This window comes from Malurus melanocephalus, unplaced genomic scaffold (genome assembly GCF_030028575.1).
Source record: "Malurus melanocephalus ecotype Western Australia unplaced genomic scaffold, MMel_1.1 scaffold_178, whole genome shotgun sequence".
Classification (NCBI taxonomy): domain Eukaryota; kingdom Metazoa; phylum Chordata; class Aves; order Passeriformes; family Maluridae; genus Malurus; species Malurus melanocephalus.
In genome coordinates this window covers 230768-246982 of record NW_026623410.1, presented here as the reverse complement: position 1 = coordinate 246982, position 16215 = coordinate 230768, and the positions used below count along the sequence as shown (strand labels likewise).

The 16215-nt window shown below is 48.7% G+C and overlaps 1 protein-coding gene across 1 annotated transcript in view; it reads right to left on the bottom strand.

The window, feature by feature from the left end:
• Window positions 1-2646: 2646 nt before the first annotated feature.
• PRRX1 (paired related homeobox 1) overlaps window positions 2647-16215 on the bottom strand; it is a 34803-nt gene continuing 21234 nt past the window's right edge. Inside the window, exons 2-4 of the mRNA XM_057372815.1 lie at window positions 7968-8143; window positions 7091-7272; window positions 2647-3033 (exon numbers count right to left, since the gene is read on the bottom strand). Of these exons, the coding sequence (XP_057228798.1) occupies window positions 2895-3033; window positions 7091-7272; window positions 7968-8143 (497 nt within the window). The 3' untranslated portion in view covers window positions 2647-2894. The remainder of the gene's footprint in view (window positions 3034-7090; window positions 7273-7967; window positions 8144-16215) is intronic.

Below are 16215 nucleotides of genomic sequence, written 5' to 3'. Positions count from 1 at the left end.
CAACTCAAACTGTAAGTGCAAAAGCTTCCAGAGCCTCCCTGCAGGAGCAGCCCCGTGCCAGACAATTCAATTCCTCCCACAAATAGTGAAGAGGCTGAAAAGTGATTTTACAGGTTTTAATGAGCCCCTTCATGTGAACATCACAGCGAAGGGATGGAGATGTTGGTGTTCAGATGGGTAACGGGGCACCAGGAACTCTGTGCTCCCTGAATTGTCTCCTTGCTTACCTCAGAAAGAGATCTCCCTACACAGACAACAAAAAAGGCTGCTCAAGGTGATTTTTCTACTGCGGAAAAGGTGAGCAAAGACTGGGGGAAAGCCACAGGCCAGCAAGACATTGAAGGAAAGAGCTGAAACTCCRGGGTGAGTGCTCAGGCCACCACAGGGGAGCTCACCCAGGCTGCTGGGACACTGGTGGATTGTGGAGGAGGGCAGCAAGGCAAGGAGAGCAGAGAGCACCAGATTAAGGTCCTGAACAAGCAGTTCAACCTTTGAGTAATGTCACACAGCACTGGGTCCTTTCTGGCCATGGTCTCCAGTCGTTTGTGTGTTTGTGTAGGCACAGCAAGCAGGAATGAGTTCCCGAGTGCAGGCTGAGATTTCCAACATGATCAYTTGGCTCCAGGAGCTGGAGCCACACCACTCATGATAGAAATATTTGGGTTTACATGTTAAGGTTCTCCAGAGTGCAGAAGGCCAAAAAAAGGGGTCAAGCAGAACATGATGGATTTCTTAAACCAGTGCTTGCCCAGCCTCCCTTTACTGGTGTTCTGCCTGTGACTTTCAGCTTTTTGTCCTGATCATAATTAGTTTTTTTTTTTAGCTCAAAAATACCCACACAGGGAAGAAAAAAAATTCCAGCAGTAATGCATACAATCAYAGGCACAACTTAACTCCAGTTTGGATTTGGGGCTTTTTTCCTAGTGCTAGCTCAAATATTTTGGCTGGATTTTTCATCCTCTGCCAGTTGAATTTTCACCTACACTTTATAAAGAGATTTCTTTCTCATTTCCTGAACATGCTGTTTTAGACTATCAAAGCCCACTGTCAGACATCTATGTATGCCCAGTGTGTCTGCAGCAGACACCAGGATGGGGACCTGAGCYGCTCTACCAGAAACATCTCTCATGACTGAGCTTCATTCTCCTTCCCTTACGGTCCAGCCTGGACCATGGAGCAGCTCAGTGGGTGATTCCATGGCCAAACCCATCTCAGTTTGGACACGAGTGCTATTTGTGATAAATAAACCCCCTCCTCCCCCAAATGTGAGAGATGGGCATCACCAGCAACATGAGAGATGCTGATTTCCCCAGGATGCTYGTGGGGAAGAAATCCCTTTCGGGCTGCATCTCCTCTACTCTTCATGGAGATAAAAAACTTAGGTCCTAATTAGGTCTCCAGAGGCCAGAGGGAGGGAGAATGGTCAAGGTTACAGGAGAAGCCTTCCTGAGCAGTGCCATGGGATCTTTGGTGGGATGCTCTCTGCTCAGACATCCCTTGTCCCCAGAGGGGCTGGCAGAGACCGTCCCTGGGATGTCCTTGCACGTTCCCAAGAGCCACACAAACCTGCCTGGCTGGAAAGGACATCCTTCTTTCATTCTGTAAATTTGCAAAGGATTGTGGCTCCCTCCCTTCTTTGGGGTTTCTCATGTGAGCTGCCTTTTCCAGAGCTGGTCAAGGACAGGGGTGAGAGAGACAGGCTGTGGCTGGAATTTCAGTGCACAGCTCCAGGAACCCGGACGCAGCACAAACATCCTGAAGGGTTTTCGATGGATTTTATTTCGTTTAATAAAAAACACCAACCAAGCTTGCATGTATTATCTTATATATATAAATATATACAGTATATATAAAACAAATGCATCTGGACAACGCCTTTCCCTGTGGCACAAACTGTAAGGCATAGGAAGGAGTGTCCTGACAGTCCTGTTCTTGGCACTACAGACAGATTCCCCTGCTACACTCCCCCTGCTCACACCCACGTTGGCTTTTCCCTCTTCTTTGGCTTTTCGAGGCAGCGGTGTGGGGAATACTCAGCAAAACAATGGAGCTCTGCAGAGCCCAACRAGGTTTTCCAGGCGACTCAGGATGAATCCATCTCGTTGCATTAATGGGCTTCTTGCAGGCTAACAGGAATGTCCTGCCTCAGTGGCACAAGGGGCTGGAGGGATGAGGGTCGGGTGGATATAACGGGAAGCGGTGACCAAAGGAATTCTTCTTCYGGGGTGAGCTGGGGCAGCGGGAAAGGAGCGAGCTTTGCATCTCAGCATGGTGGTGTGGGATTTGTCCGTGGGCTGAGATTGGCAGAGGTTTCTTTTAGCAGCTCCATACAAAAACTGGAAACCAACAAGGGTGAGACTGTCCTTTACTGAAGAAGCTCGTAGTATATTGAGCAGAAGCAATAAACCCGACAATAACAAGAAAAAAAAAAAACAAAAAACAAAAAAAACAAAAACCAAAAAAAACGCTGCAGCTGTTTCACTGGAAAAAACGGACCCAGGGCTTGGCAGATATTGCAGAAATCGTGTCGGAGTTTGATACAACTCTGCACCTGAGCTAAGAAGCCTTTTCAGATGTGTAGGAGTGAAATTAGCTTGGCAGCTGGGATGCATGGGTTTGGCTAAGTAGATATAATCCTGGAATNAAAAAAAAAAAAAAAAAGGTGGCATTATCCCAAAAGGAAGGAGGAACCTTGGCACTCACAGGCGGTTCGCTTTGCTCCCCATGTTCAGTTCTGGGTGAGGGTTGGCTTTTTTTATTTATTTTTCTTTTCTGTGTTTTTTTTTTCTTTTTCTCTTCTTTTTTTTTAAATTTTTCTTCCAGCACAGACAAGCTGCGAAGCAGGACGGGCGCTGCTGTGTTTTCTCCTTCTGCAAGGCAGCTGCCTGCAGTCGTTAATTGACTGTGGGCACTTGATTCCTCTGTAAACTATATTCCTTTGCCTTCAGTCTCAGGTTGGCAATACTGTTGGCCATGTTCATGCCCTGCGCCGGGCTGGCGTTGGTACACGTGGCAGAGTAGGTGGCCATGGCACTGAGGGGTGGAAAGAGAAACATTTCGTCAGACGTGGCCTCCACGCCACAGCAGACAGCACAASAGCCTAAACCCTGCTTTTTCCATACCTGTGGGATGTATTCCCGGGGTGTCAGCAGGGAATTACCACTCCCCTTTATTTAATGCCCCGCTAAATCTTTCCGCAGCGCTTCGCTCGCCCCGCGCCAAAGCTGGTTGAAGTCAACAGGAAAAATTTCCACTTCCTATTTTCTAACCCAAAGAAGGTTTTTCAATGAGGACAGCCTGCCAGTTAGACCATTGTCCTTAAAAGCATTCCCAGTGGAAGCAATGTCTTTTTGATGAGACCAATTGCTGGTTTTACAGCCTGTGAAATCACGTCACTTCTGAAACACATGTTACATTAAAGAAACACTCTGGGAAAAACCCGTTTCAACCATTGTGATGTTTTCTGGTTTCAGCCTTTTGGAATGAAAATTTCCACATTTTTTYCCCTCTCAAGACTTCAGCTGATTATAAAGAGCATGTCCTAAAGGCTGAAGGAAAAAACCCAAAACATAAACCACTGTTTCTCCTTTCAAACCGTAACTTTATTCATGAAAAACATCACTTCTGACAGCAGAGGCTGAACAAAGATCCCTGACTTCTTTCTTGTCCTACCAAAAAATCTGCGAATCTGCTTTCCAGACCACTGGGAAACTTGTTTAATCCATGTGTCCCATGGGTTTCTGTGAAAAGCAACAACTTCCCCCACAACTCTCCAAAACCCAGCAAAATATTTGCCCTGCTGCATTTCCCATACATGGGCCCACAGCTCAAAACCAGTTGAAAAGCACCACATTTAAATAGTTAAATGGTGCCCATTTAACCCAGAGTGCTCAGGAGAAAACCACAAAAGCTCTGCTGGAGGCGAGCTCAGGTCTGGTGCTGACCTTTTCCATCTGCCCGCTCTGGGAGATGCTCTCCTCTACCCACAGCCCCAAGAAACAAGATGGACTTTTGATTTTTTTTTTTCCTTTTCTTTTTTAAATGTATTTATAAAAAAAATTCTTCCACACAACTGGAAGAGCCTTTGCAACAGCAAATCTCCCTGGAGGGAACATGGGCACCTGCTGAACAGATCCTGCTCACCCTGGTGGCATCTCTGACCTCCCAGGGGTTTAAATGGTGCTGTGAGAATCCTTGGCCTCCACAAGACCCACACCAGGGAATAGCTGCATTTCACCAGCACCCAGGACACAACTGGTATGTCTGGAGCCCTTGCCAGTCCCTCACCTCACCCTGGAGTCAGCAGCAATGCAGGAGTGTGTAAAGTCTCAAAAAGTCTAAAGCTGGTGGCTGCTTGAGCCCCCGTTCCCATCTGCTTCCATAGAATGCATCTCTGCCATGTTTTTGAGCTGGAAAAAATTCAGAGAGTTTCAAGGCTGCTCTAAACTAGATAAAATAGGGGTTGTCAGTCATGGCTCCATGTTTTTARCTGGAAGAAATTCAGAGAGCTTCAAGGCTACTCCGAACTATCTAAAATGGGGGGTTTCAGTCATGGCTGTAAACTGTCCCCATTCAAAATCAGGCTGCTGGCCAAGTCTGGGCTGGCTCCCAGCTCCCCAGAGGTGTGGGGAAGATGATTTCACCCACTGATGCCAAGTAAAATCCCTGCTAAACCAAAAAATCTCCCAAGTGCTGTCTTTCATCAAGTTATTCCACCAGAGGCAGTGCACAAGAAGGCTGTCTCCAAACATCAGAATAGCTCGAGGGCTGCTCCACAGACTCTCCAGGGCCTAATAAGGGTTTTAGTCACTATTTTGCCCCCTCCCTCCACCTCATTCAGGCAGAGAAAAATCTCCTTCCTCCACTCAGCTGCCTGCTTTCATGAAACACAGAAGAGCATCAAGTTTCTGAGGCCTAAAACCCTTCTTTCAAACAAGGTTTTCAATGGCCCGTGGAGTCAAAGGTTGCTGGAGCGGGAAGTGCGGGCTGAGAGCGCGACTGCCAGTCTTGTTTTCTTAGGAACCCAGGCTAAAAAAATGCCCTAAGCAAAACATTTCAACTTCAAAAAAATAATAGTATCTACTTGGCTGTCTGTGTGCCACAGAACTGCAAATAGCTTTGGTTGACCTGTGGCTGAGTGTATTTGGAGAATAAACACRCGGATTGAAAAGGTTTCCCAGATCTGAGAGCAAAAACAGCCCCAGCCCTGCAGCTCTCAGCCCTCTCCAGGAGTGGCTGTTGATCAGGGGCTGTAGAGCACTGCTGGGAAGGTGGGGAGGGGGCACAGGGCCATGCAAACACTCCCATGGCCGCAGTGTTTCAGTTTTATTTCACCAAGGGTCTGATATTTTAATAACCTTACTCACTGCAAAGCGTTAATGAGGCTGTGACAGCCCGGCCCTGGAGGATGAATGTGATTGCCAAGAGATGATCAATGGGATTAGAAAACTTGGGGAGCAGGGAGTGTGTGAGGGTCCTGGGGATCCCCCAGGGTGAAAGGCAGCTGCTGTGCTCCTCTGCCTCWGCAGTGGCAGGGTGACAGTCCAGCCTGCTTTGACTGCAAATGTCTTTGCTGAAACATCCTGGCTTCAGACAAGGGGAAGGTGCATTTCTGCATCGTGGACCTGAGGGGCAGAAAAAACATTCCTCAGGCTGTCCCTTCACCCTYGGGCTCCCCACTAGCACAGCCCAGATGCCCCAGGTGACCCCAGACAGCCCTTCCCAGTGTTGGAGATTACTTTTGCAGGGCCTGATGTGATTATGAAGCTCTCCCTGTAAGCAACAACCTTGGGAGGGATGATCTATTTTCAAAAGTGTGCGAGGTGGAAATAAGCCCTGAGAATTCAATAGGGATCTGTACCTTGACCAGCACAGTCTCAGTGGGGTGGGGAAGGAACTTGCTTCCCTTTCCTGATATCACCTCTCTAGGATGCTACACCAAGGAACATCTCACAGAGAGAGGGCCTTAACTGCAAAAAGAGCGATTTTGACAGCAGCAGTCCTCAGATATAATCCAAAGGAAAAGGGCCATCTCTGAGACCAAGCCGGTGGCCATAAAAAGCATCCTTTTCTGGATGTGGGTGGAGCTATGACTTGTTCCTCTGGAGACACAGGGTGGATGAGGAGGACCCCATGGGACTGAAGCAACAAACAGCAGACCACGTTTCTGGAGATTCTACTACGCAAACAATGCTCTGAGCAAAAAGGGGGTCAAGGTGACCGAGAAGGAGAGGTTCTGAGAATGCTGTGGCTCCTGGAAGCTCCTGGCTGTGACCAGGCAGGATGAACAGCAAAAAATCCAGCCAAAGGCTTCGAGGTCCTGGGCAACAATGAAGCCACTGTGCTGAAAAGCACCCGCCAACCTCATTTTGAGCTGCCTGSGAGCCAGCTGGCTCCCCACAAACCAGCACATCCTGTGGATCTTGTGTCCACACCCAGTTCCTGCCGGGCTGTGAAYGGCACAGAGAGCACAGGGAGGCCTGTGATGTGCACAGACATCCCAGACCCTTTGAGGCTGGGGCTGCCACATCTGGGCTCCTTTCCTGTCATCCCTYAAGCAGCACTGACCACAGGAGGAGGACACTGAGCACCACTCTGTCACCTGGCCCTTGATGCACACACACTTGTGCCCAGGCAGCAGAAGGAACTGCTCACCAGCTCAGTGCTGAGCACTGCACGGCATTAACAGAGCGAGTTCCCAGCCCTTCCTCACATCCCTGMCATGGGACAGCCACCAAACTCCCTCTTCTGGCCACTGCCTGGYGGCTGAGCCTCCCAAAATGCTCTGCCCTGTGTCCCATGGAAAATTCCTTCCTTGCTTTAAGCTGGATGCACKAGGGAAACCCTTCTGTTCCCATTTCTGCCTRAGCYTCTTSAAACTCCCTGAATTRCAGAGAGAGACCACCAAGAAAGAARCTGCCAGAAAGACAAACACTGCTGAGCCAAGACCAGCTTGCACAAGTGGCAGCGAGATGGGGCAGAGTGGGAGCAGTAAGGAAAACCAGCGGGATGGTCACACTGCTGTCCCTCCACATGAACCCATCAGAGGGGATTCATACCTCAGGGTGATGCAGAGGGATTATTCACTCACCTGTAGGGYGAGGCSGTGCCCCAGGACAGATAGTCGGTGGGTCTCGGGGCGGGGCGAGGTACAATGGGCTGCTCCACGGCCGTCACGTCCCCTGAGTAGGATTTGAGCAGAGAGGCRTTCTTGCTGGCCAGCATGGCCCTCTCGTTCCGGCGGAACTTGGCCCTCCGGTTCTGGAACCACACCTGGGCGGGGGAGAGAGCACAGAGCCACCAGCCATCAGAACCAGCTCTGCTGGGGACTCACTCCATCCCCACAGCACCGTGGGGCTCTGGGAGAGCTGCCTGCCTGGGCAGCCTGTCCCTGGCATCTCTAAGGTGATCCTTATCTGCTCTGATAAAAGCCCTGTTATCATTTAATTATTAAAGRTWCTTAGAAATACTTCTGCCTGAATTAAGGTGCAAATYAGACTWCATGCTAGTCAATAGTATGKGTTTTATTTCATAGTAAATATGAGAGGGACAGWGGGGAAAACAGAGAAAGGGAGAAGTAARAAAAGAGGTGGGKGGGACAGARACAGGATAAAGAAAATATCTAAAGCATGAATTATTTCAATCTCTGACAAGCCCTTACATGAGGGATGGGCTGAGGGATGTGGGTCTGTCCAGGCCTGGGAGTGCTGTACAAGAAACCATGGTCAGCTTTGACTTTCAGAAGGTTCAGGTTTGCAAACAAAGAGCTCAAGACACCAGGAGCAGCCCGAGCATCCAACATCTGTGCCTTGAATGAGCCACATGGACACATCAGACTGGGCAGATGGCAAATGGGGTGGCACACCAGGCCTGGCAGTCCCTCTGGAGGCAGAAATCCTCAAGGATTTCTGCAGCCTTGCTGATGGTCCCCCAGGTGAGGAGTGCCTGGCTGTGAGCTGTGGCGTTACCTGAACTCTGGCTTCGGTGAGGTTGACTCTGCGYGCGAGGTCTTCCCGTACGAAGGCATCGGGGTAGTGTGTCCTCTCAAAGACCCTCTCCAGTGCCTGCAGCTGGCTGCTGTTGAAGGTAGTCCTGTTCCTCCTCTGCTTTCTTTTCTTCTTCTCCTCTGAGTTCAGCTGATCGTCTAGGAGACACAATTGGAGGTGTGAGAAGTGAGAAAGCCGCGAGCCCACAGCCATGGGGTGAATAACCTCAGTGGTTTCAAGATGGAAAGGGCTCAGGAAGGGGCTTGCACAATTCCCACCCCACACATCAACCCCGCTGTGCCAGTCCCCATGGAAAGAGGAGGTGGAAAGGGCACTGATCCCAAGCGTTTATTTCCCAACTCAAAGGTGTCAGACTTGTACCAGCTCTCTCAAGYTATCCCATGTCTCAGCTTCCTTATCTCAAAAAAGCCACCAAAAAAGCCCAAAATGCATCTCCCCGTTCCTGCCAATCACGGAAATCTTTTCTRATGGTGAAGAATCACGAAGCCCTGTTCTCTTGGCTTCAAATTTCCACAGATTGCTCGTACTGTGACATAATACAGTTCTCTGGGATCAATGCCTGTAGGATACTGGTAGAGGAACAGTTGTGCCATCTCCAGCATCCTCCCTGCCTTGCCCAGCTACGTGCTGAGTGCCACCAAAACCACCCAGATCACCCTGGTGACACCTGAGCTGATATTCACAATAACAGGATCAAAATATATTGATCTCTGTCTTTATAATTAAAATATATTGATCCCCGTATTCATAAAAATGCACATTTAGTGAACTGCATTTTATCCCTGCACACCTTGGCCCAAGTGAGTGTCCCCACAGAGCCCTGGGGTTGACCTGCTATGTACAGCTGGAGAACATTCCCTCAACAGTCATTTCCATTGTCATACACGAATGTGACAGCTCCCTGTATCCTCCCCTTCTCCAGGGGGTGTGTGAGGCACAGGGAGGGGCTCATGAGGAAATTGAAGCCTRCAGTTGTTGTCCTCACCACCTGTTTGTGCTGCTTTTCACAGCCCATCTGGTACCAGTTACCGCACCTGAGCGCCTTTGGAGCCAGGCCCATCCACTTGGGAACAAAAGGACATTCCTCTTAAATTAAACTAGGGTTTTCAAATTCCTGCAGGTTTACGGTGCCTCCATCCCTAATCCTCCTCCAAGAGCCTCCTGATGATCCCCAGAAGGCTCCTTTCCAGCCTGGGGATTCCTGGGTGCAAAATTACGCCCTTGGCTTTCCTGTATCCAAGGRGAAGCATTTGGAGGCAAATTTTTAGCGGGACCACTGAGTCATGAAGCTGAGCTGGGAAGGGACTGACAGGGGCAGGAATGTGCAAGGAAAACAAATACAAGGAAAACAAATGCACTGAGGAATGCCAGGGAAGTAAAGTGAGGCTGCAGGTGAATCTACCCAGTGCAGGTGGCGGGAAGCGAAGCAGCGGAGCAGAAGGATGGAACTGAACTGCTGTTTGTGCAGAACCCCCTGCACACATTTCTCCCTGCTGGGGGGTTTATTCCCTATTAAAAAGGGRGATAAAATAGGGTCAATCCCTATTTARAGGARAGAAATTAAAAAGSAGAAAAAAGAAGAAAAATTCTGCGTGTCCCACTCTTGACTCTTCATCAAACCCTTCTCAAAAGGGCTCAGCATTTTCCCTGTGGCTCTGCTGGTGAGTTTTGACACAGCTGCGCTGCTGTGCCCCGCAAAACACACCAACCAACCCCCGGGGCACACACGTCCCTCCGAATGCCACAAACATTGCAAGGCCAGCTGCTGGAGAGGCCAACGTCAACACAGCCTCCTCAGAGTTATCCAYTCCATGCTATTTTCTAATCTCAACCCTGCCTATGTGCAGCGTATGAACAAATCAATAAAAGCCCTTGGGACCCCTCCAGAATCCCATCCAGGCCTGTGAAGCATCGATTTCTGCCCAGAAGACAACACCCGGCTGGGGGAACACGAGCCCAACGCCGTTGCTCAACGCTGCGTGACAGCTCCGCTTGAGGAAGGGTGAGCACATCCCCCTCGGGGAGCGAGAAGAAGGGCCAAAGTCTGTGAAACACTGGAGAACAAGAATTCCCCCTGCCAAGCACGTTAACACAATTTGCCTGGTTTCCTCCCGGCGTAAAGCGAGACGCCGGTGATTCACGATTCACGGCTCACCTCGTAATTGCTGCGCCCAAAAATAGCGGGGCCGAGGAACGGAAAGTTGCCGGCGGTGTCCGTGCTCAGTGACTCACGGCAGGGTCACCGCTGGATAAAGCACCCCCAGGCTCGGCTGGCACCGAGCAGGGACATGATTCACCTCCCTTTTTCCAGAGCTGGATGGAGGGGACAGCAAAGCACAACCTGCGACAGGGAGGGGTGGAATTTTGGGATCGCCTTTCGGATGGCGCAAGATCCAAACATTTACAGGAGCGTCTTGGGCAGCAGGGAAAAATAATAAAAAAACCAGGATATTRGTCCAGAGCACCACTGGGTTGATCACACCTTGCCATGCAGGCATCTGCCCTATGCTGGTGCCAAAGTGCAAATGAGGGGCTGCCTGTAATGTCACCCTCCTCACGGCATTCCCCAGCTGCCTTCAGCGTGTCAGCAGAGTATTTTCTTTTTCTCTGTCACTATTTCTTTATCAGGAAACAACCCTGAACACTGAAAAATTGTATTCCTGAACGGTGTTGACAGCGCTAGTGACTGGAGTCAGCAGAAATGGAGAGGGGAGGAAAACGGCTCTAAAGTTTTTTAGATGGGTCAGAAGTCTTTCATCAACATTCTTCTAATCAGAAAAATTTTATTACAAGCAGCGTTCTGAAAAGCTGAGCAGCTTGCAAATGCGTCCGGCAGAGAAATCGAAATGCACATTCCCCTCTCAGGAACCCCGTGCTGGAAAATCTGGGAATTTCATTTCCAAATCCCAACCTCTCGTGCTGGGCTGGGGGACTTCTTTTCCTGTTTCCCCATTTGTGCTTTCCTGTGTTATTTCTGCAKTCCCCCAGAACATGCAAGTCCTGCTGTCATACACAAGTGCACCAAAGCATTTTTAAGTGCTCCTAAATGAAACATCTTGTTATTTTTTCCTCTTGCAGCGAGGCAGACCCACGCTTTCAGCCACTCCAGTCTATCCTCCTCATGCACAGCGTCTGCCCCAGTGCCTGGAACCATCATGGGGCACCATCAGGCAGCTCCTCATGGGCTGCCATGCTGAAAATAAAGTGCATTAAAAAAACAAAACAGAGCTGAGAACTAAATGCCAACGTAGAAGTTTCAAGATTGGTATTTTTTTCCATCTATACTTGCARCCACAACATACTTCAGATTTCCAGTTTGCAGGAATGCTTGTGCATACTTGCTTTCATTCCAGGTCAGAAGAAAAGCTAATTTCCAGATGGGATTTACATTGTGTGGGCAGTCTGGAAAAGTTTTGACCRGTTCTATTAAGTCCAGAACCAGCTATTATAGTACATTAATTGGATCCGAATCGAAAGTAAACAATTGGATTTAATTAAGGGAGGGATGGAGACAYTTAACCACAGCATAACGTACGGTAAGGCAGGAAAGATTTGTCACATCGGTTATAGAAACTGTAAACTGAGAAAGGAATCCAGAAAGAAAATAAGGAATTACACCCTAATCACAGCCTCCAAAATAAGAAGCTAACACTGGAGCATAGATTTAAGAACAAGCAAGACAAATTATTTCACAGCGAAAATAAAAAAAAACCTATAAATTAAAAGGGCAACAACTAAAAATTTTCAGCCCAGAAAAAATACTGCAAGCCGGAGAAAGTTTTATTCAGATTGATGGAGAAAGAAAGGAAAGCRGAGAACAGAAGGGAAAGGAACAGGGCTTTTTATTGGTTGAAAGTTAAATTTTATGAAGCTTGAATAGAAATATTTCTGTGTGTTCCCCCAGCTCTGGGCAGAYTCCTCTCCCCAGCATCAGCCATCCAGTTTACAGCCTGTCACAGACTCCCAGTCCAGTTTTACTCACGCTCTGCTTTGCTTTCGATTCGTTACATCCCTCCAAATTATTACAACACTCTGGGTGCAGGGCTATTTTGTCAACTTGTACCATAAAAAATACCCCAAATGTTTAATCAAAGCAAAAACAAGGCTCCAAGCAGAAAAATGGGAAGCAGGGATGGGGACATRTAACATCCACAGGGTGACAAAACTCTGCCCCACTGATTTGAGATAAGTTTTGCACAATTTTCCACCCCACTCCTCCAGGCACCAGCATCGTTCAGCAGCAGCATCCACTGCCTTGGTCAGATGTGAGCAGAGACAGAAGAGGGGCAAGGGGACATTAATGGATAAGATCTCACATTCAGAGCCACCTGAAGAATTTTTCTAAAACCTCCCAGGAGAGATCAAACTCCAGCTCACACATATTTCCGTGTGCGAGAAGTATTTTCAAATGGAAATAAGAGTTTTATTTCAGGGCACACAGATGCTACGTGGAGAAGGGGTAAGTGCCCCGCAGCAGCCACCACAAATGTTGGCAGTGAGGAATGAAGATGGCACTGGAAGAAGTGAATTTGTTAAGGTAGGAGATGCCTTTTGCTGAAGCTGGCCCTGACAAGCAGCGATATTGAGCCCAGCTGTAGAGCAGGGATAGCAGCAGGTTTGCATTTGTGATTACAGGTCACAGMACAGAGATTTCTGAGCTAGCATCTTCCTCTCATTACACAACTGTGCTGTGCTTCTTTCCTAACTTTYGCTGTTTATTTGTTTCTTTTCTGCACCATCTCAGTGTTTAAATTATTTTAATTACACAGAAAGCTCAAGTATCCAAAGTTCCAGTCTCGTTAAGAGCACCAAGAAGACAGAAAAAAAACAAGACAACAAAGAAACAGATGCTGTATTTCCTTTAAAAGCCATTGCTTGTTATCGTCTTGCAGTCAGGCTCAATTTTTGTGCATAAATAATAAGTTGGTATGTGCATGAGCACGAAGCTTCAGAAAAGTGATWCAGAGTTTTTCACATCGAACCTGAATTTTGTATTAAATAGAAAAAYGTGYGWATTTCCAGCATTGCCCGTGGTGCCRYRGCAGCTCCTCTCCCAARTGTCCACAATGTGGAACCCATCAGGGCCGTTTTTAGCTGACTACAATTGTTTTAGCTGCCTACAAACAATTACAGATCATTACAGAGCTGTGAACGGCTGCTGCATGGAGAGCAGGGGCAGCACTGCCAGAGCAGACCAGGGGAACTCACCGAGCTCCTGCACAGCCACAGCATCACCAGCAGCACGGATGGAACCCTCACTGCGCTCCTGCAGTGGGATTCAAGGTGGGATTCAAGGTGGGATTCAAGGTGGGATTCAAGGTGGGATTCAAGGCACACTTGCAGTCAGGGGCTCCTGCCACCAGGAATGAGGTCTCAGGGTTGGGATTTTCCTGGTGGAGAGTCTGTAGACGCCCCCAAGCTCCTGAAAATTGTTTCCAGCATGCAAACAGACTTCACCCAAACTTACCAGGCACTGTGGACCCAGGTGCAGAGCCTTTCCCCAAGGTCTTTTGTGGGTCTGAGGGCAGCAGGTTCCATTAAAATTCCAACCTGCCCTGCTCCTGACCCACAGACAGGGCAGCAGGAGAAGACAAGAGCCCTATCCTAAATGTAAGCCAGAACTCCTTTTCAGGGTGGTTTCAGCTCTGGTGCTCTGCCTTTCACCTGGTGGCAACCTGCAGAGCACATGGGCAGCTACAGCAGCTCCGATCCAAGTCCTCCCTAACCATGTCAGTGCTCCCACTTGCTGGAGCTGACAGAAGAAATTATATTTGGGAGGAAAAAAAAAGTAATCATGATCCCACGGAAATCYAGAGAGTCTCCCTTGAAACACATAAAATTAAGTGTTAATTATTGGGAGACCAACGTTTGTGGGAGCAGAAGTATACATGCTCCTCTAGAAATTGRTACAAAGCCATGGAAAGTCCCCCTAGATCCCACAGACCGGTCTGAGTTGTGCTTTTRTATCACTAGGGTTTTTCCTTCTGGGCATCCTACAGCTCATAAGGCACATGGCTTAGTCCTGCTCTTCCAGTGAGCCTTTCTGACGGGTCTTGGGGTCAGAGTGTTCCCATAATACAGTAAGCGCTGTATGGATCTCATAAGCTCCAAGGCATAGTATGTTATGTGTTTGGAATTCCTTGTATGCTTTTATACTTTGTTTTACATATTGTAATTTTTATATGCATTACCACATTGATCCTCGGAAAATTAATTTTAAAAAGAAAAAAAAAAAACAAAAAACCAAACATAATCAAAAGCAAACACATATTTTAAAAGCCTGCCAGCGGCAAATCATGTTCTGTGAGACTGCAGTTTGTAACTGACAAAGAGACCAAACCACCAGACCGTGGCGGAGYTCCAGCAGCGTGGATTTACCAGGCTTGGGAGGGGACAGGATCYGAGGGGGCTGTGCTCCCCCGAGTCCCCATCAGCCCAATGCCACAAAAACACTGCACCCGTGATGGAGGAGCYGAAATGTGATTGCAGAGCTGTGCCAGCCAAACCCCACCACCACACCCAAAGGTGTCACCCCKCAAATGTCCCAGCACAGCACAGGGCTGCCACGGGGACAGTCTGACCCTCCTGGAGAGCTGGAGCCCCTCGGTCTCCACAGCCCCTTCCTCACTCTTGGCTAAGACCCTGGATCAGTGTTTGGAACACGTGTCAACTTGTGGCTTTGAGAGGTCAGGGATTTGACTTCCAATGCCCACGCCCTCTTCCCACCAGCTCCCCCTGTTCCCACCAGCTCCCCCTGTTCCCATCAGCTCCCCCTCTTTCCATCATCTCCCCCTCTTCCCATCAGCTCCCCCTGTTCCCACCAGCTCCCCCTGTTCCCACCAGCTCCCCCTCTTCCCATCAGCTGCCCCTGTTCCCACCAGCTCCCCCTGTTCCCACCAGCTCCCCCTGTTCCCATCTGCTCCCCCTCTTCCCACCAGCTCCCCCTGTTCCCACCAGCTCCGCCTGTTCCCATCAGTTCCCCCTGTTCCCATCTGCTCCCCTTCTTCCCATCAGCTCCCTTCCCGTGCCATGTGTCCTGATGTTCCATCTTAGGAATGGCATTCACGCAGCACACATCCCCAACCTCCGCCCTGCTCCATCGCTATCTCCTTGCTTCCAAAGACGCCTCTCTACTTTCTTGATCCCCTCCCTGCCTTAGTTCRTTCCAGATGAAAAAATGCAATAAAAATTTCTCCTCTCCTGTCCAGCACCCTTTCCCTTCCCTTCTCCAGAGACCTGAAAAGGCGAGCTGTGGGTCGCTGTCCCATTCAATGCACACGTGGTGTATTCCAAACCAGCACATCAGCTCCGAGTGTCCTTTAGAGCTCTTAATTTGATGGGACAATTAAAACTTTCCATGCAGGAGCAGACTGGGGTGTCAGGAAGGCCAATATCCACCATCAGCTGCCTCAAAAACAGTGGCCACAGGCAGCACTGCAATTGGGACAGGACAGGTTACTGATCCATTTTCCATACTTATACTCCCTTGGAGTGAGCTCTGCAGGATTTCACGTTAAGCAAAAGGCACATGGCATTATTTCCATCTGCTCCCCTGCTGGATTTTCTTAGTGTCCCCTTCTCTTTATGCACAGAGGTGACCCCCAGACCTGCAGCTGGCCATGAATCATGAAAAGTGTCAYCTACACCCCAGGTTTTGGGGATCAATACACTTAGATAACAAGCTGCTGGGACAAGACTTTGAACAACAAAACACAGAAAACTTTCAGGACATTCCCACGTTGCAGGGACCTAGTGTGGAGCAGATTTTGATTCCTTTCTTAGGAAGGAGTCTCCAGGAGACAGCAAAAATGATGTGGTGTTTGTGCCTGGGTCAGGGGTTAATGGGGTGTATGGGAGCCAGGAGCACAACACAAACACTACTAGGGTTGCTCCAGCCTTTTGGAATTGTACACTTTAGTCTTAGCAGCTGTCAGAATGGTCCCTGAGACCAACATAAAACACTTCCATCCTTGCCCAACAGCCACAGATTCAGAAGATTAAACCTCCTTTTTAGTGTTCACGTAGCAGGATGCACCACGTAGAAGCCACGGAGACTTGGCACTGCATGCTCATCTGAACTCTGGGCAACACCGCATTTATTAAATTTACTCTTGCATTTAGAAAAAGTGGCAAAAACCCTCATAGACTTCAGCTATAAAATTAAGAAAGTTAGGTATTTTTGCAGCAAGCTGACAAGTGCCAAAAAAAA